This window comes from Trachypithecus francoisi, unplaced genomic scaffold (genome assembly GCF_009764315.1).
Source record: "Trachypithecus francoisi isolate TF-2019V2 unplaced genomic scaffold, Tfra_2.0 Lachesis_group0, whole genome shotgun sequence".
NCBI lineage: Eukaryota > Metazoa > Chordata > Mammalia > Primates > Cercopithecidae > Trachypithecus > Trachypithecus francoisi.
The window spans coordinates 59,092,073-59,119,177 of record NW_022681453.1 but is presented as its reverse complement, the minus strand read 5'-3'; the positions used below and the strand labels follow the sequence as shown (position 1 = coordinate 59,119,177).

At 44.8% G+C, this 27,105-nt stretch overlaps 1 protein-coding gene across 2 annotated transcripts; it reads left to right on the top strand.

Annotated features, from left to right (window-relative positions):
- The first annotated feature begins 283 nt into the window (after nt 1-283).
- On the top strand, nt 284-27,105 carry RBSN (rabenosyn, RAB effector). Of its 2 annotated transcripts, none has more exons than XM_033210819.1 (12): nt 284-410; nt 3,133-3,447; nt 9,577-9,717; nt 13,825-13,925; nt 14,736-14,781; nt 14,884-15,045; nt 17,163-17,404; nt 18,993-19,063; nt 21,786-21,872; nt 22,797-22,899; nt 24,245-24,349; nt 25,030-27,105. In XM_033210819.1, the coding sequence occupies exons 2-12, from the start codon at nt 3,300-3,302 to the stop codon at nt 26,179-26,181; spliced, it is 2,358 nt and encodes a 785-aa protein (XP_033066710.1). In that variant the 5' UTR covers nt 284-410; nt 3,133-3,299; the 3' UTR covers nt 26,182-27,105. The 2 variants fall into 2 exon arrangements, with proteins under 2 accessions (XP_033066710.1, XP_033066711.1); XM_033210820.1 differs by having other exon boundaries at nt 302-419.

Genomic DNA, 27,105 nt, shown 5'->3' with positions numbered 1-27,105 from the left:
GAGCCAAAGATCTACCGGCCTCAGCTTTCCCAGCTGTACAATGGGGTGCAGAGCCAGTGGCTGGCTTTAACGCGCTGCCAGATTGGAATCCGAGACATAAGAACCGCACAAAATTACCAAGTTCCACCTCCTCTCCCCGTACGTGTCCCCGCCCTCTTTCGGAAAGCGCCTGCGCAGAAGCCGCCGGACCGCCCTCCACGATTCGAATCCGTATCCGCCCTTTTTGCTGCCTCGAAGACTCGGCGCTCGACAGGCGTCTACTTGCCTGTCTTCCGGTTTCGTCGCCGCCGCAGGCGCACCTGCTGAGTTCCGAGCGACCGATGGAGATGGCGGCCGCGGCTGTGTGAGGGACGGTGGAGGCCCGGGCCCGAGGACGGGACAGGCCTGCGTGTCCGCAGGAGCCCGGCCGGGTACAGAGGGTCAGGCCTAGTCTGGGGGACGGAGACACCACTCCTCCAGAACGGAGATGGGCGGGTCCTGTGGGGTGGACCGTGTGTGGTTGTGGGTGTGACGTGAGAGGTGGGAGATGCGGCTTTCAGGCCGTGCGTTTCGCTTGTGTGTGCTTGTGATGATTGGGCTCTGTGCGGTTACGCGGGGCGTATACACTTGGGTTTGGTTGTGCAGCTGTCGGGGGAGTGGGTGGGTGCTTGTCTCCCGAGCGGTTGTGTTTGATTCTCTGGTTGTGTAAAGCTGAAGCGTTTGTGTTCTGAGTTCGTGTAGAGATGTTTGGAGTGTTTTGTGTGGTGTCTGTGCGATGTGTGACGTTGTCATGTCTGCTCCACGGGGTTGAGTCGTTCGTGTTGTGTGTGGTCATGCGACATGTGTATAATCGTGTTAGTTAACGTGGGTTGTGGTTGTGTGCGGTCGTGAGGGCGGGTTGAGTGCGGCTGTGGGATATGTCGTCGATGCGGCATGTGGCGGGGTGACATTAATGCTGGATGTACGGTTGCAGAACATGCAGTTTTTTTTGTTTGTTTTTGACTTTTTACGTGATTTAAGAGTGCGAGGGGCTTGCGTATGTGTTCAGTTACGGTTATGGGGTCCGATTCGGTGGTTTCTTTATGGCATATGCTTAGTTATATGATTTTGGAGTTCATTCATTTGTTCGTTCTTTAATGGAGCTTTGTTGTGCTTCTTCATTGTGTGTGCCAGGTACTGTGCTAAACCTTGGGGAGACGGCGAAGGGGAAAACATAGAGTTTGTGCCCTCCCAGATTTTTCAGTCTTACTTGGTCACTTCACTTATGTACCTGCGGTTATAAATTGAGATGAGTGCTGTGAAGGAGAAGTCCATTCTGATGCTCTGAGTAAGAGGCATTTCTTTGAGGAAGTGAGGTTTGGGTTTGGGCTGAGGCGTGAAGGGTGGTTTTGTGGCATGGATGTGGTGGGCTTTGTGTTTGGTTTGTGGTCGTTTGGGGTGAGTGCATGGGAAGAAAGGGCGCTGTCAGAGTCAGCATCAGATGAACCACTGGCTGAGGAGGGAACAGACCAGACCTAGAGCTACTATATTTCAGTGGAAAATGTATGAAGTCACTGGGTTTCTTAACTAGAGGGGAAAAATAGGGTCCTGGTGTCTCATTTGTTTATTTTCTGAGTTGCTGCCACCCTTCAGCTTTGAGGACCAGGCAGTCCCTCCTCCGTGGTCTTCTACAGTCCATCCAAAGCTGAGGGTCACACATCCCCCCGACTATATACTGTGGCTTGTAGCCCCAGGTTCTTGGGGAGACATTTCTCTGCTTTTGTGGAATGGTTTTGTCTCAATTTCTCTCGTGACTGAGAGTCTTGATGAGGTGACATTTTGGAAGTGACTTTGCCATGGGCCAGTAAGACAGAGAATGTAACTTATTAAGCCCTGAAATGTTTAGGCACCAAAGCCTTTTATTTCTTTATTATTTATTTATTTATTTATTTACTTTTTTGAGACGGAGTTTCGCTCTTGTTGCCCAGGCTGGAGTGCAATGGCGTGATGTCAGCTCACTGCAACTTCTGCCTCCTGGGTTCAAGCAATTTTCCTGCCTCAGTCCCCTCACTAGCTAGGATTGGGGCGCCTACTGGCTAATTTTTGTATTTTTAGTGGAGATGGGATTTCACCATGTTGGCCAGGCTGGTCTTGAACTCCTGACCTCAGGTGATCCGCCTGCCTTGGCCTCCCAAAGTGCTGGGATTACAGGCGTGAGCCACCATGCCTGGCCAGCCTTTTATTTTTGAAGCAGTGAGAACATCAGGTTTGCTACTTAACTGTCACTTACTGGCTTATAAGATCTATCAGGGTGCAGTGGCTCGCACCTGTAATCTCAGCAGTTTGGGAGGCTCAGGCAGGAGGATTGCTTGAGGCCAGGAGTTAGAGACCCGCCTGGGAAACACAGAAATAACCTGTTTCTATAAATAATTTAAAAACTAGCTGGGTGTGATGGCACACTCCTGTTGTCCCAGCTTCTTGGGAGGCTGAGGCAGGAGGATCACTTGAATCCAAAAGTCAAGGCTGTTGTGAGCAATTGTAGCTCACTAGGTGACAGAGCAAGATGCTGTCTCTTAAAAAAAAAAAAATCTAGTAAGCCCATTAGAGATAAGTGCTCCACAAATATAAAATAAATTTTTTCTTTTTGACTAGTAGGTTTCTAATGTTTCTCTTTAACTGATGTTAGGAGTTTTGGTGTTTTGTGTGTTTTTATGGGAGATACTATGTCTTCATCTTTGCATTTCTAACACAGGTGTCTTACAAGTATCAAGAACTTAATATATGTGGTTGAATAAACAATCAAGGTAAACAGCGTCAAGTAAAAACTTCTGCTTGTTGATAAGTACTTCAGACATTCCCCCAGTGGCTAAAGTGGCATATGAATTACGAAGTTAGGTCATTTGGAATGAATGTAAGAGAATTGCCAAGGTATTATTTGCTTATTTCAAGAATCTGTGTTTCCCACTTAATTGAGTTGTTGTTGTCCAGTGATGTTTTCACGTCTTAGGTTTTGCAGCTTGCTTGGTCTAAGGATTTGAGAAAGAGTTTGTTTTCTCATACTTGCACTGAACAAACATTAAGTACCCTTTTGAACTGTGAAAAGAATGAAGAAAATCCTCAATTGCTATCAGTTTGCCTGAACTGGCTTTTTTCCCTTCTTCTTTTCTTTCTTAGGCTCCTCCTACTCCAGAGAGGAAACCTCGTCCAGGGCCATGAAGCTACTTCCTCACCGTCTGTGTGCTGCTTAAGCTAATGCTGCGGGAACCATGGTTCCTTGGGAGGAATCAAGCTGACTCTTGGCATGAGATCCCTGCCTTCCTAGGGTTGAGAGCAGCACCGCCATGGCTTCTCTGGATGACCCAGGGGAAGTGAGGGAGGGCTTCCTCTGCCCTCTGTGCCTGAAGGACCTGCAGTCTTTCTATCAGCTTCACTCACATTACGAGGAAGAACACTCGGGCGAAGACCGTGATGTCAAAGGGCAAATTAAAAGTAAGAGGCGAGGACCTTGCCTATACCCTGCTGTCATTGAGAGCTTTAACTCACAGGATAGTTCTCATCAGCTTCAGTGTTGCCATGGGAATATGATAATAGTAGTAGCACACAAATGATGAGTGTTTGTCATGTGCCAGGCATTTTCAGAGTCTCCCTGTTTATTTATTTCATTTAATCCTCACAATAACTGTGTGGCTGTGAGCCACATTTTGCACCAGACACAGAGAGATTAGATAACTTATCTAAAGCCACTCAGTGAAACACAGTCTGACTTTGAATCTAGTAAATGTAATTGCTGTGATCTGGCCTGACTATTCTCTAACTACTAGCCTAACAAGATTTGGAGAGGAATTTCTTTCCTTTGCTATGATGATGGAGGCACATTATGCACCCATTTTACCTGTCACAAATATAAGCCTACCCACCATCCTTCCCCAACTGGTATCTTGCCCTCTCTAGCCCAGAAAAAGGAAGGTCGGAGTTGAAAAACAAAAGAAACAATCTGAAAACCTTGGTTTTTGAGCTTCCAAGAGCTCAGATCTGAGAGAGTTGTGGAAAGAATTTTTCAAAGGTACTTTTGACTATATATATGTTGTATTTCCTGGACATCAAATTCTAACCTCCAGATAGGATGCTGCTTCTCTGGGCGGGCACAGTGGCTTATGCTTCTATTCCCAGCACTTTGGAAGGCCAATGTGGGTGGATCACTTGAGCTCAGGAGTTCAAGACCAGCCTGAGCAACATCGCGAAACCCACCTCACAAAAAAATTTTAAAAAAACTAGCCGGGCGTGATGGTGCACGCCTGTTGCCCCAGCTACTCAGGAGACTGAGGTAGGAGGGTTGCTTGAGCCCAGGGTGGTCAAGGCTATAGTGAGCGATGATCGTGCCACTGTACTCGTGCCTGGGCAACAGAGAGAGAGAGACCCTTTCTCTCTCTGTCTCACACACACACACACACACACAACAAAGATGCTGCTCCTCTGGAACTTATTTTTGTAGTTTTCAGCTAACTTGCTTCTCACAGCTGGCAGCATTTCTGAAGGCCATGAGATTAAAGAGTTCTGGATGCTGTATTCACAGTCTTTATTGGGAGGGAAAGAAAGGAATGACCATGTATTTCTAAGTGTACTTTGGCTTTCTGACAGGTGATTCATATGCACTTTGTAATCACATATTTGTCCCTAGAGTCCCACTGTATCTCACTTTTCTGTTCAGTAAAAAAGAGTTTCTAGAAGCATAGACAGTTACAACTTCTATCCAAAAACAACAAAGGCAAACATTTCTGAAATCCTGAGGGCTATGGTGGATGAAGTGGCTTCTGGCTGTAGAGGCTGTAGAGCAGAGCCATAACTATTAGGAGGGGAAAAAAATGCTGTGCTTTATAGTTTTTAGAGTTTCTTTCACAGACATTATTATTTCATCTGACTGTCCTAACAACTCTGCAAGAAGGTGATTGGTCTCATTTTATAGAGAGTAAGTGAAGTGAGGCTCAAGAGATGTTGAGTTACTTATCCATGGTCACACAGGAATTGGCAGAGCTAGGCCTGGAATGTAGGTCTTCTATCATCTCTATGTCCAGTGCTGCCGTTTGCATGTGACATCACTGAGGGTGAGAGGCCCCGTGTTTCAATCACAGCATGCATTGCAGCTTCCTGGAGGAAATGAAGCAAAAACAAAACTGAAAAACCTGATTATGTAAGTTTCCTTTGGACAACCAAAGGAAGGGCCTCCATCATTTTCAACTAGCTTCCAGTCTTGGTGTCAGCTGAACTAAGTCATATACAATGCCATTGCTAAAACTGGTGATGCCAGTGGGTAGAGAGGTTAGAGAATGTTCCCCGGTTCCTTCACTGACCCTTTTTTAAGAGGAAGAGTGTTTAAGGTTATTTAGAGAATACAGATACGGGAATCTATTTAAGGAATACTAAATAGAATGGAAATTTTGTGCCTTGTGAAAGAAACTTGAAAGGATCCTTGGCTGGGCACAGTGACTCACACCTGTAATCCCAGTGCTTTGGGAGGCCATGGTGGGAGGATCACTTCAGCTTAGGAGTTTGAGAACAGCCTGGGCAACATAGATCCTGTCTGTACCAAAAAAAAAAAAAGAGAAAATAAATTTTTTTTTTTAGTTAGCTGGGCATGATGACATGTACTTGTAGTCCTAGCCACTTGGGAGGCTGAAGCAGAAGGATCCCTTGAGCCCAGAAGGTTGAAGCTGCAGTGAGCCATGATTATGCCACTGCACTCCAGCCTGGGCAGCAGAGTGAAACTTTGACTCAAAAACAAAAAACAAAATAAAGTTACTTCAGCCGGGTGCAGTGGCTCACGCCTGTAATTCTAGTACTTTGGGAGGCCAAGGCAGGAGGATTGCTTGAGCCCAGGAGAGCAGACTGGGCAACATAGCGAGACCACCTCTACAAAAAAATTATTTTAAAAAATTAGCCAGTCATAGTGGCACGCACTAGTAGTCCCAATTACCCAGGAGGCTGAGGTGGGAGGATTGCTTCAGCTTGGGAGATGAAGGCTGTCACATTCTAGCCTGAGCAACAGAGTGAAACTGTCTCAAAAAAAGAAAGAAAAGATCCTCTTGGTTTTTCCTTTATCTCCCACACTGCCCTACCCCCCACATCTCTACCTCTAGTACTACTAATGATCATATCTTTAGTTAGAAAGGAATTCTTGATTATGTTGCAGTTTTCTGCAGTTCAGAATCAGGAAAGTAAAGTTTTAAGGATTGACATGAAAGGTTTTTTGAGGCCGGCCGCGGTGGCTCAAGCCTGTAATCCCAGCACTTTGGGAGGCCGAGACGGGCGGATCACGAGGTCAGGAGATCGAGACCATCCTGGCTAACATGATGAAACCCCGTCTCTACTAAAAAATACAAAAAACTAGCCGGGCGACGTGGCGGGCGCCTGTAGTCCCAGCTACTTGGGAGGCTGGGGCAGGAGAATGGCGTAAACCCAGGAGGCGGAGCTTGCAGTGAGCTGAGACCCGGCCACTGCACTCCAGCCTGGGCGGCAGAGCGAGACTCCGTCTCAAAAAAAAAAAAAAAAAAAAAAGAAAGGTTTTTTGAAAAGCCCTTTAGAAAGCAGATTACCTTTCCATTTGGTCTTTTGATTCTTAGAAATGTTATGACATGGTTAGTTTTAGGCAAGTGAAAAGTTAAAACCAAAAGAGTGAACCTTAGTATTAGTTTTTGGGAGCAGTTCAAAAAAGAAAAGATAGACTAGTCATTAGTAAAAAGTTTGTGGATTCGAGACCCAGTCCTGGTTCAGCTCCAGTTTAGCCCATTTTCAGTAAGTAGAAGAGAAGATAGCTGAAAATTGACTGTGGCTTCTTGCTTTGTTATTGTTTTTAAAAATATATGGGATTATTCTTAATTGGCCTCCTGTGGAAGGGCTATGTCCATTCTGGGAAGATTGCCAGGTAGTTTTTCTGTCTCCTAATGTGGTTAATGGTATAGATTGCCTGTTTAACCTGATACTTTAGTCTTGTTTGCAAAAATGAATTGTTATTTGCTAACTCACATTCCGGTTTGCTAGACCCTTTGTTCACATCAGGCAGTTTCCTCTCCCCTGTTACTAGAAAAGAGTACTTTAGGCCAGAGACAGTGGCTCATGCCTGTAATCCTAGCACTTTGGGAGGCCGAGCTGGGTGGATCACCTGAGGCCAGGAGTTTGAGACCAGCCTGGTCAATGTGGTGAAACCCCATCTCTACTAAAAAAAATACAAAAATTAGCTGGCTGTGTTGGCACATGCCTGTAATCCCAGCTGCTCGGGAGACTAAGGCAGGAGCATCCCTTGAACCCCTGGGAGGCAGAGGTTGCAGTGACCTGAGATAGCTGCCATTGCATTCCAGCTTGGGTGACAAGAGTGAAACTCTGTCTTAAAAAAAAAAAAGACACTTTAGTGCATTTTTTTTTTTTTTTTTTTTTTTGAGACGGAGTCTTGCTCTGTCACCCGGGCTGGAGTGCAGTGGCCGGATCTCAGCTCACTGCAAGCTCCGCCTCCCAGGTTTACGCCATTCTCCTGCCTCAGCCTCCCTGTGTAGGTAGGACTACAGGCGCCCGCCACCTCGCCCAGCTAGTTTTTTGTATTTTTTAGTAGAGATGGGGTTTCACCATATTAGCCAGGATGGTCTCGATCTCCTGACCTCGTGATCCGCCCATCTCGGCCTCCCGAAGTGCTGGCTTGAGCCACTGTGCCTGGCCACTTTAGTGCATTTTAAAGGATGTCCTTTTGTTTTGATATTTTTCCAGTTTGGACAAAGCTGTCCCACAGTGACCAATAATCAGGAAGTTTGCTTATTGGCTTGACTGTATTAAAAGAAGACAAGTATATTCTTATCAATCTCACCCTCTGCCTGCGAGCCTGGGCAATATCTCTACAAAAAAAATTTTTTTTTTTAATTACCTAGTCATGGTGGTGCACACCTGTAATCCCCAGCTACTTGGGAGACTGAGGCAAGAGGATCGCTTGAGCCCAGGAGATCAAGGTTGCAGTGAGCTATGATTGTGCCACTGTACTCCAGCCTGGGTGACAGAGTGAGACCCTGTCTCTAAAAAATAAATAAATAAAAGGTAAAAGTAATGATATCATTTTATATTCAGTCTGATATTTTCTATTAGATTCTGATGGAAGAAAGGGATAGCATTCATCCAAGATTCAAGAACATTCATGAGAGAGCGACTTAGAATTGAGAGTTCTTTTTTTGCCCCCGCCAGCTGATTGTTCAGTTTAACAGGTAGTTCTCTTCACCAGCACAGGTGGCAGAACCCATGTTCTGCAGAGGCATAGTTTGTGAATCAGCACTAGCTGGGGAGAGCTGGAGCTCTCATTTCAGACACATGAGGTGTCTACTTCCAGCCCTGCTGTTACCTGTGAGCTCTGTGATCTTGGGTGAAGCAAGTTCTTCCCCGTCTTTGATGTCGTTTCCTCATTTGTAAGTAGGGCTGTCACCTGCCTTATAACATTGTGAGCATGAACTGGCATGATGTATTTGCAAGCACTTTGCATTGTGCCTGGTACATACAAGGTCTAAATATAGGAAATGTTCATTTTCTCTTCTTACCAAATCTGGTTCTGTTTGTGTTATGTTGTAGATGTTATATCTGTTTCTTGAAGCTTTTTGCAAGTATTCTCACATGCATTCAATAAGTGTGTGGGCAGTAGTGGGGAAGGAAGAACTCTGTGTCCAGTTAAGCCTATGGGGAACACCAGTCCAGGGATGGAGGTTTAGCTGAATCCCATCCTGGAGGTAAATGAGAAGAATTTACTCATGAGTTTCTGGGGTAAATTAATTAGTACTATAGAACTTGGTTTTTAAAAAACTTTATTTTAATTGAGATATAGTTTTTAAGTGTACACTTTTATTTTATTTTATTTTATTTTAATTATTTTATGTTGTGTTGTGTTATGTTATGTTATGTTATGTTATGTTATGTTATGTTATGTGAGACAGGATCTCATTCTGGTTGCCCAGGCTGGAGTGCAGTGGCACAATCTCAGCTCACTGCAGCCTCGACCTCCTGGGCTCAGGTGATTCTCCCACCTCAGCCTCCCAAGTAGCTGGGACTACAGGTGCATGCCACCACAGCCAGCTAGTTTTTTGTATTTTTAGTAAAGATGGGGTTTTGTCATGTTGCCCAAGCTGCCTTGAATTCCTGGACTCAAGGAATTCGCCTCCCTTGTGGGATTACAGGTGTGAGCCACTGCGCCTGGCCCAATTCAAAAAGTTTAAAAAAATGTATATACCCACTTAACCACCACTCCAATTAAGATAAAGAAGAAAACACTTCCATCACCCTGTTTTCCTCATCAAATTTGATTTTAGCACTTTTATTTAATTGTGCTCTTAAGTTTGGCAATGAGCAGTAATTTAGCCCATATTTCGGCCACCTAAACCAATTTAATGCTAATACTGACTAACAAGTGTAGTGCTCTGTGGTAGTTGTAGTATAGAGTTTGTGTGCTTGTTCCTGCATTTTACTTGGGATCTGAATATTTCTGGTGCATTTTTAAACAAATGATAATTATTTTGTTAACTCTTGTTTTTTGAGATTTCTTTTGAGTCTTTACTGGGCGTTCTTCATGGTTCATTTGTATTATTTGTTCCATTTTTCAAGGTCTTGTCCAGAAGGCTAAGAAAGCAAAGGACAGGTTGTTGAAACGAGAAGGGGATGATCGAGCAGAATCAGGGACCCAAGGATATGAGTCTTTCAGCTATGGAGGGGTTGATCCTTACATGTGGGAACCCCAGGAGCTTGGTAAGAAAATTCATTTATTCATTCAGCAAGTGGTTATTGAGCATCTGCTATGTTCTAGGTAAAGTTTTAAAAGTTGACTTGAGGAAGCATCAGTAAACCGTAATGGTCTAAGCTTCTAATGGACCTTATGCCCTTGTTGGGGGGAGAAAATGGAAGAGAACCAGCTGAGCATCCACTTTGTGTTAGGCATTGCATTAAATGCTTTATACCCATGGTCTCCTTAGGTCTTCACTGCACCTCATGAGAACCTGCCCAGGGACAACAGTGAGTAAACTGCAGAAGTGGGGTATGAATCCATATCTCTCGGATGTCAGCCCAGGCACAGAGTCCATTAACGAATCTTTCCTCTCACATAGGACATTACGTGCCCAGTGACAGGCACTGGGTTATGCAGCTTACTTTTTTGAATAATTATAGTACCATCTACCTACTTTCATGTTTCTGGGATGATAAAAATTCTCTAAAATTTACTGTGCTGATTGTACAACTCTTAAAATCCTAAAAACAAATGAATTTGCTTTGAATGGTGTATGTATGTGAATTATATCTCAATAAACCTATTTATCATGCCACACACACTTAGTTGAACTGTCTAATCTTACATATCTGTGTTTTTGTTTTTTTGTGTGTTTTTTTGAGACAGAGTCTCACTGTGTCGCCCAGGCTGGAGTCCAGGGCTCCATCATGGCTCACTGCATTCCAGGCTCAAGTGATATTCTCACTTCAGCCTCCTCAATAGCTGAGGCTGCTGGTGCACACCATCACACCTGGCTAATTTTTGTATTTTTTGTAGAAACAGGGTCCTTTTTTGCCCAGGCTGGTCTCAAACTCCTGGGCTCAAGTGATCCTCCCATCTCAGCCTCCCAGAGTGATGGGATTACAGGCGTGAGCTACTATACTTGCCTACATGTCCTTTAACCATCTAATGATAACAGTCATTAATATAATAAAATATTTTCTGTCCATGAAATGGGTAATTATTCCTTCATTAATTATTCCCTTGTGATTTATTAAATTTTCATGTTTATGATCTTGTTCACCTTTCACAAAAGCCTTGTGAAGTAATGATCCTTTTTCCCATTTATAGATGAGGAAACTGGAGCCCTAAGAAGGAAAGCGAAATTTACCCAGGCTTATCTACTGTATCTTTTTAGTGCCGTTATAGAAGATGTCTCTTTGAATAAGGAAAGTCCTACAACTGTGCTGTCCATTCAGTAGCCACCAGTCATGGGCTACTTAGTTTTAATAAATTAAAATGAAATAAAATTAAAAGTCACTTCTGTACCACACATTAACCACATTTTAAGTGTTCTATGTCCACTTGTGGCTATTTGCTACTGTATTGGAGAATGGAGAAAATTGCTTTAAAAATAATACTATACAGCCAGGCACAGTGGCTCATGCCTGTAATTCCCCAGCACTTTGGGAGGTTGAGGCGGGTGGATCACAAGGTCAGGAGTTCAAGACCAGCCTGGCCAATATGGTGACACCCCGTATCTACTAAAAATACAAAAAAATTAGCTGGGCATGGTGGCACATGCCTGTAATCCCAGGTACTCAGGAGGCTGAGGCAGGAGAATTGCTTGAATCCAGGAGGTGGAGATTGCAGTGGGCCAAGATTACGCCACTGCACTCCAGCCTGGGTGACAGAGTGAGACTCTGTCTCAGAAAAAAAAAATAATAATACTATACATATGTAATTATGAGACACATATGAAAGCCAATCCAAAACACGAAGGAGAAATTTTGGACACATGAATTCTTATTAGCTTTGTTTCATGATTGCCCATGTGAGATTACTGGGGTGATTTTCTGATTAAGTTGCCAGTTGCAGCAACTGAAGACAGTCACAAATTGTAGAAGGTCAAGTGAATGACAAATTTTGTAAGTTAATATTTATTTATGGTAGCTTGTTTGTGATACCTTGTTTCATGATTGCCAATGTGAGATTACTAGGGATTTTCTGATTAAGTTGCCAGTTGCAGTAATTGAAGTTACAAATTGTAGGTTAAATGAATGGCAAATTTTAGTAGTTAATATTTATGGTCACCCCTAAGAATTCTAAATTAAAGTTTAATTAGATGTTAGAGTATGATTAGGAAAGAAAAGACATGTGGATGTTTAAGAGTATAGCATGTGTGGCCAGGTACAGTGGCTCACCTGTAATCCCAGCACTTTGGGAGGCCAAGGCAGGTGGGTCACATGAGGCCAGGAGTTTGAGACCAGTTTGGCCAATGTGGTGAAACTCTGTCTCTACTAAAAGTACAAAAATTAGCCGGGCATGGTGGCACATGTGTGTAATCCAAGTTACTTGGGAGGCTGAGGCATGAGAATCGCTTGAACCTGGGAGGTGGAGATTGCAGTGAGCCAAGAGATTTCGCCACTGCACTCCCACCAGGATGACAGGGCAAGACTCTGTCTCAAAAATAAGTAAATAAAAAAAGTATAACGTGGAGATGCTGATCGAAGGACACAAAATTTCAGTCAGGAGGAATAAGTCAAGAGATCTGTTGTACAAGGTGGTGATTTATAGTTTTTTGTTTGTTTGTTTTTCTGAGATGGAGTCTTCCTCTGTCACTGAGGCTGGAGTGTGCTGCTGTGATCTTGGCTCACTGCAACCTTTGCCTCTGGGTTCAATTCTCGTGCTTCAGCAACCTGAGTAGCTGGGACTACAGGCGTGCACCACCATGCCCAGCTAATTTTTGTATTTTTGGTAGAGACAGGGTTTCACCATGTTGGTCAGACTGGTCTTGAACTCCTGGCCTCAAATGTTCCATGCTCCTCGGCCTTCCAAAGTGCTGGGATTACAGGCATGAGCCACCGCACCTGGCCTGATTATAGTTAATGAAAATATCTTGCATTCTTGGAAGTCAGTGAGAGTAGACTTCGTGTTGTCACCACAAAAAGTGGTAAGTATATGAGGTAATGCATATGGTAATTAGCTAGTTTAGCCATTTCCCGATGTATAAATATTTCAAAACATGTTGTACACGGTGAATATATGCAATTTTTATTTGGCAATTAAATTTTTTTTTTTAAAAGCTTGGGATGTGACAAATTCTGTTACACTACAGTCTATAAATGAATAGGTGATCATTGGGAAGGAGACATGCATTGAGTGCCGGGAGGGTTGAGGGCAATATGTTTCTGGAACAGGTGAGACTGTTCCAGTGAGCAGGGGATATTTCAGGTTACTCAGACAGTAAGCTATTTGTGTTGCAGACATTTGTCCTGCGTTTTGGCTGCTGGACTGAGGAAGGTACCAGCTTAACTAGCTTCCACAAGGGAATCTATTAGCATTTACATTTTTTTGGCCATTTTGAGAATTGTCTTTATCCTGAGGAAAAACCATATTGTATCAGATTTATAAAGTATAAAACAATAAGATAATTCAAAAATTTTTAAATCACCCATAATGTTACCACCCTGTTTATTTAACATTGGCATGAGAGTCAGTTAAGACTTTAAAAATTTTAACGTATTTAATCATCGTAACAACTCTGTGAAGTACATACCATTATTATTCCATTTGATAGTTGAGTACTCTTAGAGTTACAGAGCTGTTAAGTAATTTGTCCAAAGTTACACAGTGTGTGGCAGAATTGAAACTTGAGCACAGGCTGACTCCAGAGTCCATGCTTTTTATCTACTGTACTCTCAGGTCTCTCATATGGTACTTGGTAGCCTCAGAAGGTCACAGTTAACAATTCAGCAGATATTCTTCCATTTGCTTTCCTGGTTTTTGAATTTTTGGTATGACTCTAAAATCCTAGAGTTTTTACTTGCTTTTGAAATTTTTTTTTTTTTCTTTCTGAGATTGGTCTCACTCTGTCACCCAAGCTGGAGTACAGTGGTGGGATCATAACTCACTGAAGCCTCCAGCTCCTGAGCTCAAGCCATCTTCCCGCCTTGGCCTCCCAAGGAGCTGGGATTATAGGCGTACATGCCCATGCCTGGCTATTTTAATTTTTTTATTTTTTGGAGAGAGACGAGGTCTCGCTATGTTGACCAACCTGCTTTTGAAATTCATTGGGATAAGTGGCAAGGTAGAGAGGCTCCCTCAGAGAAACTATAAGTCATTTGTCTCCCTACCTTCCTTCCCTCTAGGTGCTGTGAGAAGCCATCTTTCCGACTTCAAAAAACACCGAGCTGCTAGAATTGACCACTATGTTGTGGAAGTCAATAAATTAATAATCAGGTTAGAGAAGGTAAATTTTGTTGTCTTAAAACTTTTTTTTCTGCAAATACACATTTGCTGGGAAAAAATAATCACATTTCTATCACATGTGTATATCATATACAGCTGATGGTGGCAGAGAAACGCCTTTTCTAGAGAGGTGCAGAGGATGTGGTGGACAGTTCTAGCCTGGGCCAGCATTCCTTAAGAGAATGGCCCAGGCTGACAAACTTGCCACATGCTCAGCTTCCCTTTTCCCACCTGTGAATCCCACTCAGGTGCCAGAAAACCTTTCTTCCTTCAGATTCTTCTTTTGGGTGTCCCAGGCACAATCACCCAGTGAGGTGTAGTGTGTGATGGCAAACAAAGAAGCAGTGACCAGGTCTCACGGGTGTATTTTGATCCTAAATGTGCTTGTTGTGTGTAACCTGGATTGTGTGCTGGGCATAGTAGCAACCACAAGTACAGTTCTTTATGTGTACTTTGTAAGGCAGAAATATGTGGCCAGTTTTAGGGTCCAGGAGCACTGTGGAGAATGGAGAGTTTTCCATTGCTTTCAGTCACTGCCCCTACCCATCCTTGCCTACCCCTGAATATTGCTAAAATGGGTAACTGACAATAAAGAGATTAGAAGTGGGTCATAGGAAGGGAGGTAGGTTCTAGATGCAAAACGAATACCCTGTCCCACTTGAAATTGCTTTTGTGATTTTGTGGAGTTGGGGATGACAGATGAGACTGGAGAAATCCAAATGTGCTAATTTCCCGCTTGATGTATTGGAAAATGTGGAGCATGTATACATCACCTGGTTAATTTCATTTGGCAATATTTTCTCCCGGTCAGCTCACTGCGTTTGACAGAACAAATACTGAATCTGCAAAGATTCGAGGTAACTTTAAAACTTTGCTCACATTCATCTTATTATCTTTTTTCCCTGACCAAAGCTCTCTTTAAAATGGCCCGCTTTCTTGTTGTTTTGCTCTTCCCAAAGCAATAGAAAAATCTGTGGTGCCTTGGGTCAACGACCAGGATGTCCCTTTCTGTCCAGACTGTGGGAATAAGTTCAGCATCCGGAACCGCCGCCACCACTGCCGCCTCTGTGGGTCTATCATGTGCAAGAAGTGTATGGAGCTCATCAGCCTTCCCTTGGCAAGTAGGTGACTTGGAGGTGGGGCCCTGGACCCTCATCTTCTTTTGAGTCTAGCTTATTTGCTAATCACCACTGGGACCGTGGGACCTTTTTGTTACATTAATGGCTCATGGGAATCCTCATACATTGAGTTGCTGATTCTGTGAAACCCACTACAGGCTAGGTACTATGCTAGGGGTGGATACAGTGGTCTATAACAGGGATTGGCAAACTTTGTAAGGATCAGATAGTATATACATTTAGGCTTTGTGGGCCACATATGGTTGCTGTGACATTTTTTCTTTCTTTAAACAACCTTTTAAAAATGTGAACACTAGACTGGGCACAGTGGCTCACGCCTGTAATCACAGCACTCTGGGAGGCCGAGGCAGGTGGATCACTTGAGGTCAGGAGTTCGAGACCAGCCTGGCCAACATGTTGAAACCCTGTCTCTATAAAAATACAAAAATTAGCCTGGCGTGGTGGCATGTGCCTGTAGTCCCGCCTACTCAGGAGGCTGAAGCAGGAGAATTGCTTGAACCTGGGAGGCGGAGGCTGCAGTGAGCTGAGATTGAGCCATTGCACTCCATCCTGGGTGACTGAGTGAGACTCACGTCTCAAAAAAATAAATAAATAAAATAAAATAGCAATGTGAAAATTATACTTAGTTTGAGAGCCATATAGAAACAGCCTGCGGGCTGGACTTGGCTCACAGGTCATCTTTTGCCCATTTCTGGCCTATAAGCCTATAAGGCATTGTTCATTCTCCTAAGGAGTCTAGCATCTAGCAGGGGACATAAACTCACAAATAAATAATTGCTTTCTAAAGAGAGATGTACAATGAAAGAGATTGTGTCAGGCACTCAGGAGAGGCTGACCAACTCTTTGTCTGCTCTGCTTGGAAGTGGCAAGTGTGATTTTGAGAAGAGGGTCTTGAATATAAACAGTGGGCTAGTCCCTTCCTGTGGGATAAGTCACACACAACTCACTGTCATACAGAAAAGACTAATACAATATGAGAGATGCTGAGTGCTGTGGGTTCAGGGACAGTGAGAGCATGGATGCTTAGGGCTGGGAGGTGATGTTCGAAAAGAGCCTTAAAAGATGAGTAGGATTGCAAAAGAGATGGAGAAAGGACATTTTAGGTAGAATGAACAGCAGGAGCAAAGGCATGGAATTCTGGAAAGCCCAGGATAGGTTAATAGAGGAGCAAATAGAATAGTTGGGGGTGTGTGGAGGACAAAGTTTAGGTGGAACCCAATCCTCCAGGACTTTGCAACCAAGCTGAGTAGAAGTTGCTGAAGATTATCTCATTGGCTTCTGGGAAGTTTGGGATAAATTTACACTAGAGAGTTCTGCTGACTGTGCATGCTGTTGGCCATGGGGTGTCTGGATAATGTGGGGACAAAAACAGATGCTTCTTCTGTCCAACTCTCACATATACCAGGTTACTTTACCTTGATACTTTCTCCCTGAGACCAACTCCCTGTCTCATGTACATAAGACTATAAGCAGCCTTTTTGGGACACTATTCACCCTTCTTCTCTTGAGCTCTTTAGCCAGCATTTACTGGGCAGCTGCTGTGAGGTGGCCCTGCTGGATATGTAAAGGGTACAAGTGTGAGTAAGTCACAGTTTGTACCCACAAAGAGTCATAGGTTCCTAGGGCCGCTCTGGGGTGTACATGTAACTGTACACAGGGAGAAGAGTGGAAAGTACTCCGAAATGGGCAATGTGGTGGGAACTGATGGGAAGGATGGATAGTTTTTGCCTCAGGGAATTGGAAAAGGCTTTCCTGGAGGACCTGCATTCAGAGAGGATAGGAGCCAGATGTTTGGGAATAGGGGGAAGGCTGTGGAGGAAAGTCTCCCAGGAGAATGTTTGTTGTGTTGGAGGCACAAGGCAAATGGAAGAGAGTGGCAGGTGGAAAGGCAAGGCTGTTTGGATTTGGAGGGGCAGCAGTGGAGTCCTTTCCCACCAGAGTCTGACACCAGGAAGGCAGAGGGGCAGTACTTGCCCACAGCTGGAGCCTGATCTTATTACTCTCTGAATCAAACACCTGTGGACTGCCGCCTTGAGGTCGTGGGTATGGTAATTGGATGCTGTGGGGGTCATTGCTGCCTGTTGGTGTTGTGGTTACAGACAAGCTCACCAGTGCCAGCAAGGAGTCCCTGAGCACCCACACCAGCCCCAGCCAGTCACCCAACAGTGCCCATGGCTCCCGCCGAGGCAGCATCAGCAGCATGAGCAGTGTCAGCTCGGTCCTGGATGAGAAGGACGATGACCGGATCCGCTGCTGTACACACTGCAAGGACACGCTGCTCAAGAGAGAGCAGCAGATTGATGAGAAGGAGTACACACCCGACATCGTGAAGCTCTACGAGGTGATTTGCGCTGTCTGGTCTTGGGTCTAATTTCTTAGGCAGATTTTGGCTGTTTGTTACGTACACTCCTGCAGATTCTGGAGAATGCTTTGGGAAGTTGTTCGTTTGAATTATTTGTAGTTCCTGTTAAAGGCCCATGTTATGATTTCCCATCTAGGGCCCTGTGTGAGTCAGAGTCATCCTGGGTGTGTTGCAGCAAACTTGTTTCAAGTGGCCTTCCTTGGCTACTTGAAAGCAGGAGGGTGGAGGCTTTGGTGGCCCAGAGGCAAGAGGAGGAAGGGCAGTTGCCACGTGGTGTAGACAGGTTCGGTGGGGAGAGCAGAAGCTAGAGATGTTCGTAAACAGTGGGCCAGAAGAATCCTGGGAAACTCACTTGGGAGTGTTAGACTTTCCAAGTTTTAGAAAGTTCTACAAGTTTTCAGACTTTACCAGTTTACTGAGTGTCCCCTTCTAAGTTTGTCCAAATGCCTCAGCTGTCGTTACTATGAGCGATCCCACAGCCCCCCTACTAGATGCATACTCTGAGAGGTAATAGTGTGCAAAGACTATCTGGGAGTGAGACTGGCTTGGTCCCTTAATGGCCGAGTGAGACCTGTGAGCTGAGGAGGACTAGCCAGGTGGACTGGGTGGGCAGGAGTGTAAGAGATGCAGGGAAGAGATCAGCCCAGGCAGAGGAAGCAGCTTGTGCAACATTCTGAATAGGGGAAGATATATTTTTGTCTGATGACCACTGAATAGTCATTGTTAGCAGTTCTGCAGGTCATAATGGCAGTGTTTCTGGAATCCCCATGTAAATACTCAGGCTACTAGAAATGGTGTTAATTAAGCCCCATGTTGGGTTGCAGATGTAGCCATTCTCCATCCTTTGTGTGGAGTTCACAACCTGGTATCTCATTTCTGTGAATACCCACTGTGTTTGTGCCACTTCCTCTTTTGAAGTGAGCCCTGGCAATGCCTTGTGCTGGTTTCCTATTGTTGCCTGGCATCACTTGGCAGAGAAAGAAAGTAGCAGCTAATTCCTTTTTGTCTTGGTAGACACCTTGGCTTGTGCCCTGGAAGCCTTGCTCCTCTCAAAAACATCTGGCCGGGTGTGGTGGCTCACTCTTATAATCCCAGCACTTTGGGAGGCCAAGGTGGGCAGATCACTTGAGGCCAGGAGTTCGAGACCAGCCTGGCCAACATGGCAAAACCTTGTCTCTACTAAAAATATAAAAATTAGCCGGGCGTGGTGGTGGTACACCTGTAATTCCAGCTACTCAGGAGGCCAAGGCATGAGAATCGCTTGAGTCCAGGAGGCAGAGGTTGCAGTGAGCGGAGATTACGTCATTGTACTCCAGCTTGGGTGACAGAACAAAACTCCTCAAAAAAAAACAAAACAAAACATCTGGTCAGAAGCTCCATTCTCACTTTCTTTCCTTCCTACAAAATTTTCTGCTTGGAAAGTAGGTCTATAAATCAGGAAATTGATAACAGCAATTAATATGTTGGAAAAGTGAACATTTATATATCTCCATTGATGGAGCCTAGCTTCTGGGTAGGCTTTTCTGTATCTTGAGCATACCACTTACCGCTTTGTTTTTGTTCTTAGAAATTACGACTTTGCATGGAGAAAGTTGACCAGAAAGCTCCAGAATACATCAGGATGGCAGCATCATTAAAGTAAGCTATTCATCTATGTTTTTCTAATCCAGTGGTGACTGTTTTCTGGCATCTTAGGTCAGTTCTCCAGTAGCCAAAAATGAAAATCTTAACTTCAACTGTGCTTTTTTTCTGAGACCAGCTGAAGTTGGTTTTTTTCCACTTTTGGCTGTTATGAAGAGAATCGCCTTCATGTCTGTCTTTTAGTGGGGTACATGTTACCATCACATGAGCTTGTAAAAAGACAGCCACATTCAGTTAACCTTGGCTATTCTGACTGAGCAGGTTTGGGAAGGGCCTCAGACAATAGGTACTGCTGCTGAGTGCAGCATCTGGACAGAGCAGAGGAAGGGCAGTGGGTCTCATGCTCATGCCTGGGTAGATGCCACTTGAGTGTCACATTGAGGTGTCAGGGCTTAAAGTAGGCATGTCCATTAGAGCAGGGGCTGGCAGACTGCAGCCTATGGGCCAAATGTATCCTGACATCTGCTTTTTTGTTTGTTTGTTTTTGAGACAGAGTTTCACTGTTGACAGGCTGGAGTGCAGTGACATGATCTTGGCTCACTGCGACCTCCACCTCCCGGGTTCAAGTGATTCTCCCGCCTCAGTCTCCCAAGTAGCTGGGACTACAGGCACACACCACCACACCCAGCTTATATATATATATATTTTTTTTTTGGCAGGGGGAGGGATGGAGTCTTGCTCTGTCGCCCAGGCTGGAGTGCAGTGGCACAATCTCGGCTCACCGCAACCTCCACCTCCTGGATTCAAGCAATTCCCCTGCCTCAGCCTCCCGAGTAGCTGGGATTACAGGCGCATGCTAACATGCCCTGCTAATTTTTTTATATTTTTAGTAGAGATGGGGTTTCACCATGTTGGCCAGGATGGTCTTGATCTCTTGACCTCCTGATCCACCCACCTCAGCTTCCCAAAGTGCTGGGATTACAGGCGTGAGCCACCGCCCCCGGCCAACATCTGCTTCTTTTTTAAAATTGAGATGTAGTTCATACACCATAAACTTTACCCTTTTAAAGTGTACAGTTTGGTGGTTTTTAGTGTATTCACAAAATTATGTGAACGTTACCACTGTCTTCATTCTAAACATTTTCATCACCTCAATAGGAAACCCCATACATTAGCAGCCACTGCCCTTTCCCCATCTCCCTGGACACCACTAATTTATTTCCCGTCTCTATAGATTTGTCTGTTTTTGAAATTTCATATAAGTAGAATCATAAATATAAAATCTCTTTTGTCTGGCTTCTTTCACAAAGTGTAATGTTTTTAAGATTCATCCATGTTGTTGCATGTATCAGTACTTCATTCCATCTGTATGAATGCGTTGTGTGGATACTTGTCACATTTTGTTGTTCCATCAGTTGTTGAACATTTGGTATTTTTCCACTTTTGGCTGTTATAAATAATGTTCCTGTAATATTTGTTTACAAATTTTTATGGTTTTTGTGTAGACGTGTTTTCATTTCTCTCGGGTAGGTACCTAGGAGTGGAATTGCTGGGTTTTATGCTAACTATATATTACCATGGAGTAACATTCCATAGAGGAGTTGCTAAATCGTTTTCTAGAATGACTGCACTATTTTGCATTCCCACCAGCAGTGTATGAGGATTTCACTTTCTTTTTAGCCTTACCAATACTAGTTATTGTCAACTGTTTGCATAAAGTTTTATTGTAACACAGCCATGCCCACGTTTGATTACTGTTTGTAGCTGCTTTTGCACCACCACGACAGAGTTGAATAGCAACAACAGAGACTGTGTGGCCTGCAAAGCTGAAAACATTTATGATTTGGCTCCTTATGGAAAAAATTTGCTGATCCCTGTTTAAAGGCATGGCTTTTTCTGAAGCCTAGTGTTTGTGACCTAGAAGTTAAGAGTTGAAGTGCTAACTACTAGAGTCAGATCCCAGCAGTGTTTTCCCAACCTATAGGAAAAGAATTAATTATGGTATCCAGTGTTATTAATTTCAGAATTTTCTGACTTTTGTCTTAAACCTGTGTTGCCTCTCTGCCACATTTAAAGCAATGCATGTAGCAGTAGATGTGCCTTGTTTAAAACAAAACTGTGTGTGTGTGTGTGTGTGTGTGTGTGTGTGTGTATTTTTTTTTTTCTTGAGACCAAGTTTTGTTCTGTCACCTAGGCTGGAATGCAGTGTGCGACCTTGGCTCACTGCAACCTCCGCCTCCTGGTTCAAGCGATTCTCCTGCTTCAGCCTCCTGAGTAGCTGGGATTACAGGCACCCACTACAATGCCTGGCTAATTTTTGTATTTTTAGTAGAGACGGGGTTTCATCATGTTGGCCAGGCTGGTCTCGAACCTCCTTGGGTACTTTTGAGCGAGAAAAGCCAAGTAGTTTTCTGCTTTTACTGTAGTGTAACCAACTGATTTAGTAAACCACTTCTTACATCTTGTTAGATGCAGTAGAATTGTTTAGAGAAAGTAGGCCAGAGTAAATTCAGCCGCATTTGTTTTGGTGATGAGCATAAGGGCTAGTCCTTGGAGGCGTCGACCTGAGTCTGTCCCTATTGCGTCTGCAAATTGAAATGTCACTTCCACTTGATTCATCATTCCAAGAGATGGACACTGCATTATATCCAAAAGTCTGAAGTGCCACCTTTAGAGAATTACCTGCCTTTGTGAGGCCTTACACATTTAGCGTCCTACACTATGCTGTCCAGTCTGCACTATGAAACTTAGGTCACGTGTCTCTGTGGGTTCTCCTTAGTGCTGGGGAATCAACCTACAGTCTGGAACATGCCAGTGACCTTCGAGTGGAAGTGCAGAAAGTGTATGAGCTGATAGACGCTTTAAGGTAAGGTCCATTAAGTGGTATCCTGCCTGCTGGTGGAATGGAGAAGATGCTGTTCTAATGAAATGGCGAAAGTAGACCTGCACTCACTCAGACTTCTGGTGATGGGGCAGTGGGTGAGGTGGAGGGCAAGGAAGGGGACAACTCTGGCACTTAATGCATCTCAGTGACTTTTGTTTCATTAAGGATTTCTAATGTTTGTTATTGTTAAAGAGGAGCTGGTTATTGACACCTATCATGTGCCAGTCACTGGCTGTTTTCTCTGGAATAGCTCATTTATTCTGAAGTTACCCTGTGAGGTAGGGATTAATATCCTGTGTCAAAGGTGAGGAATCATGTCACAGATAGCAAAAGTTGTGGAGCAAAGATAGAAACTCGGGTTCTTTCTTTGTGTCTGTGCTCAAATCCACAGCTGCTTTTTGACTGTGGACTGGCCATTGGGGTTAAATTAGCCCTTTGATTTATGGGAAGTACAGTGACTCAGAGGAAGAATGAGATAAGGCGCTTTTGTCCATGCAGACATACAGCATGGGCTACGTAGATGCAGGGCCTGATACAAAATGAAAATGCATGTCCCCTGTTCAAAAATTATTAAGAATAAAAACACTAACAGCAGAGCATTAAACCAAGCATAGGGCTCTTTTAAGTGCCAGTCCTTTCCAGTTGCATAGGTTGTTCACCTGTGAAGCTGGCTCTGCATGTGTAGTCAGTCCCTCCATGACAGTGTTGTGTGCCCTGTGCTGAGGCCTGTGTACAGACAAAGGGTAAGAAATGGGCTTTGCCTTCAAGGAAACTTCGATGGAGTCACTTGCCCATCTTTACACACCTTCCTGGCATGAAAGCCTGGCAACTCCACATATTATACTTTTCACCCTTGTTTCTGAAGCTGGCAGTGCTCATTATATTCATGTGTTTGTTCCAATTCAGTAAGAAGATCTTAACCTTGGGCTTGAACCAGGACCCTCCACCACATCCAAGCAATTTGCGGCTGCAGAGAATGATCAGATACTCAGCTACACTTTTTGTGCAGGTAAAGCCATCCTGGGTTGGCATAAATGTCATGCTTGGCCTGTCCTGCTCTTTTGCTTCCCCAGAGGCAGATCCATGCCAATGACTTGTTTACTTCCTATTTATACATTGTATTATTTTTTGAAATTATGAATGCATGATGCCACACTTAGAGAAAAATCTGGATTTCAGAGAAAACTAAAACTACTTTTAATCCTATGTCCCCATTACAATCACTCATTATTCTGGTATGTTTTCTTTTTTCCCATTTGTATTTTTTATATACAGTAGTTACGATAGTGCATATTGACTGTATATGCCATTCTTTAACCGTTTTCCTTTAGTTGAGCATTTGATAGACTAATTTTTTGCTGCTGTTAATTGTTGCCATGATAGTAATACTGGTACTTAGTATTTCTTCCTTAGGATAATCTCCTAAGTGACTCTTCCTGAGCCATCAGCTGGGAGGAAACAGCCGATTAAGGGCAGACTAACCTAAGTGGTTAGGTCTGAATTGTGTCTTTCTACCCATGAAGGCCCCTTCTGAGAGAGTCACAGTTAACCACCCTTGGGGCTCCCTGACAAAGAGATCTTTTTTTTTTTCTAATTAAAACAAAGTGTTTTTTTTTTTTTCTTTTATTAAGTAGGGACAGGGTCTTACCATGTTGCCCAGGCTGGTCTCAAACTTTTGAGCTCAAGCAGTCTGCCCACCTCGGCCTCCAAAGTGCTGGGATTATAGGCGTGAGCCACACTGCCCCAGCCAACAAAGAGATCTAATAGATGGAGTCCTGTTGGGTTAGTTTTCTGACTCTGTAGTACAGAGAAGTAGGCCGTTCCTCACTTTGATTAGTGATTCTATTCAGCAATCATTTGTTGAGCGCCTCCTATATACCAGGTAGTGTTTTAGGTGCTGGATGTCCTATAGTGAACAAAAAAGACCAGTGTTCCTGTTCTCATTAAGCTTGTGTTCTAAAGAAGGAGAGAGATCACAAACAACTAAAATATCTAGTATGTAAGATAGCAAAAGTGCTGTGGAGAAATTTACAGCAAGGAAGTGTGGGAGAGAGGACTGGGATTGAGGTTTGCTAATAGGATGGGCAGGGACAAGACCTCATAGAGAAGCTAACATTGGAGCCAGGTGAATAACTGGGATATCTGCTGTTGATCATTTCATGAGGAAAATGCAGGCCCATTTGGAGTTGACTCTCTCACCCAGTATAAGAGTGTGCTCCTTTCTGGCTGCTGTCAAATGATGTCACTCTCGGAGAATAGAGTGGCTCAGCTTAAGCAAACTCTCATCATGGGGCTTAAGGGTCATTTTTTCTCTAAAAGAGTTTAAGTGTAAAATTGTCTGTCACTCCCTGCAGGAAAAGTTGCTTGGTTTGATGTCACTGCCAACCAAAGAACAGTTTGAGGAACTGAAAAAGAAAAGGAAGGAGGAAATGGAGAGGAAGAGGGCCATGGAGAGACAAGTGAGTGAAGCCAGGGGTATGGGGCCCGCTTCCTCCTGTGGCTCTCAAGCACAGAGGCTGCTGTGGGCTCCCAGGTTGTGTGGGGTTGTAGTGAATCAGAACCTCTCTGTCAGATGTGCATATTTATTCTGTTGTGTTTCAGCCTCACTTTCATCTATGGGAACTAGAATAACTGTTTTTCTCCCCAGGTCCTATTTTTCTTTCAGAGCTTCTGCTGATTCTCTCATGGCTAGAATATCATAGAGATTGACAGTTCTCCCTATGGCAGAAGTTGCAGAGGACCAAGACATTAGGAAGTTCCTTGTAGAACATATTGGTATATGCAATATTAAACAGAAAATTATATGTGTATTTAACACTGTGTGAGATTCCAGTGTAGATGAGGGGAACAGATCTCAGAGGTTTAAGAAGAGTATATGGCCTGTGAATCTAAGATTGAGAAAATCTGATGCCCTAACTTATTCATTATATTTTAATTTTTTTTTTGAAAATCAGGGTCTCCCTTCCGCCCACATATACACAAAAACATGACTTGATTTTAGCAGTTGGATATCTTTGTCCTGAGGTGAGAAATTGGAGTGTCACTGGCACAGGGATAGAGGGACAACAGAGGGTGGCTGACAGTGTGGGCTGCTGCCAGCATGGTGATTATTTCTTCTCTCTGCTTGCTCTCTCCCCAGGCTGTCCTGGAGTCCCAGCGAAGGCTTGAGGAAAGGCAGAGTAGCCTGGCTTCTCGAGCAGCCAACGGGGAGGTGGCATCTCTCCGCAGGGGCTCTGCCCTCTTGAGAAAGGCTGAGGGCTGGCTCCCGCTGTCAGGAGGTCAGGGGCAGAGTGAGGACTCAGACCCGCTCCTCCAGCAGATCCACAACATCACATCATTCATCAGGCAGGCCAAGGCCGCGGGCCGCACGGATGAAGTGCGCACCCTGCAGGAGAACCTGCGGCAGCTGCAGGACGAGTATGACCAGCAGCAGACAGAGAAGGCCATTGAGCTGTCCCGGAGGCAGGCTGAGGAGGAGGACCTGCAGCGGGAACAGCTGCAGATGCTGCGTGAACGGGAGTTGGAACGAGAAAGGGAGCAGTTTCGGGTGGCATCCCTGCACACACGGACTCGGTCCCTGGACTTCCGAGAAATCGGCCCTTTTCAGCTGGAGCCCAGCAGAGAGCCTCGCACCCACCTTGCTTATGCTTTGGATCTAGGCTCTTCCCCAGTTCCAAGCAGCACAGCTCCCAAGACCCCTTCACCTAGCTCAACTCAACAGCCCACCAGAGTGTGGTCTGGGCCCCCAGCCCTTGGCCAGGAGCTCTTAACCCAGAGCAGCATGCCACAGCAACATGAGGGGCCCTCCTTAAACCCCTTTGATGAGGAAGACCTCTCCAGCCCCATGGAAGTGGGCACCACTAGTCCTCCTGCTGCAGGGGTTTCCTTCGACCCTTCAGCCCGCATGCTGAAAGAGTACAATCCTTTCGAGGAAGAGGACGAGGAGGAGGAAGCAGTGGCAGGGAATCCATTCATTCAGCCAGACAGCCTAGCTCCTAACCCCTTCAGTGAGGAAGATGAATATCCCCAGCAGAGGCCCTCAAGCCCTCTGGTTCCTGGCAACCCCTTTGAGGAACCCACCTGTACCAACCCCTTTGAGATGGACAGTGACAGTGGGCCGGAGGCTGAGGAGCCCATAGAGGAAGAGCTCCTCCTGCAGCAGATCGATAACATCAAGGCATACATCTTTGATGCCAAGCAGTGTGGCCGCCTCGATGAGGTAGAGGTGCTGACAGAGAACCTGCGGGAGCTGAAGCACACCCTGGCCAAGCAGAAGGGGGGCACTGACTGACCGGCAGTGGAGAGGGCACCTTTGGGCCCAGGGGTCTGGCAGGAGCCAGTGGAGCAGGACAGAGGGCAGGCAGGGTGGATGAGGAAGGTGGCAGGGTGAGAAGTCAGATGCACACAGGTGAGGGGCAGGAATCTGCTGTTTTGTGTTGTGCACTTTGAGGTGTTTCCACTACAGTTGAATAACAGAATAGAAACTAGAACAGGGAGAATCAGCATTCATTTGCTGTTTTTCCTGTTTATTATTACTATCTTTTGTAATTGGAGGTTTACCCCTTTTGAAGGGACTTTACATTTTTACTACCGAGATATAACTAAATGCAGCTCTGTTGGGCCCAGGGCAGAAATGGCTGCTGTGTACCTCTTGGGTCCATTTGCTACTGCCTAGTCTTGGTTCCTTTTGCAGTATTATAGGGCAGCCTTTATAGAGCCCTTCTTTAGCCAAGACAGAGAATATAGATTCCACTGAGCTATATTCTGCTCTGACAGAAGCCCATCCCTAGTAGGCTGTGAGTTCCATTTCCCCTGGGGCCGCCTCTCCCCTGCTCTGTGCTTCCTGTCTGTACAATAGCAGGGGGAAGTGCTGCTATGAAGGGGAGAGTTTAGACCCGGAGAGCCCAGCACCTCTTTTTAAGGTGGGGCAATGGGAACATTTCACCAGGGTCTGTTTTCTCAGTTTAAGTTGTTTTTTTGTCTCTTTCAGGAAGTTAAGCTGCCAGTACAGGGTATCAATGTGAATCTGGTCCTGAGATTTTTAGAAAATAAGAGTGGTTGGCCGGGCACGGTGGTTCAAGCCTGTAATCCCAGCACTTTGGGAGGCCGAGGCGGGTGGATCACGAGGTCAGGAGATTGAGACCCTCCTGGCTAACACGGTGAAATCCGGTCTCTACTAAAAATACAAAAAACTAGCCGGGCGCGGTGGCGGGAG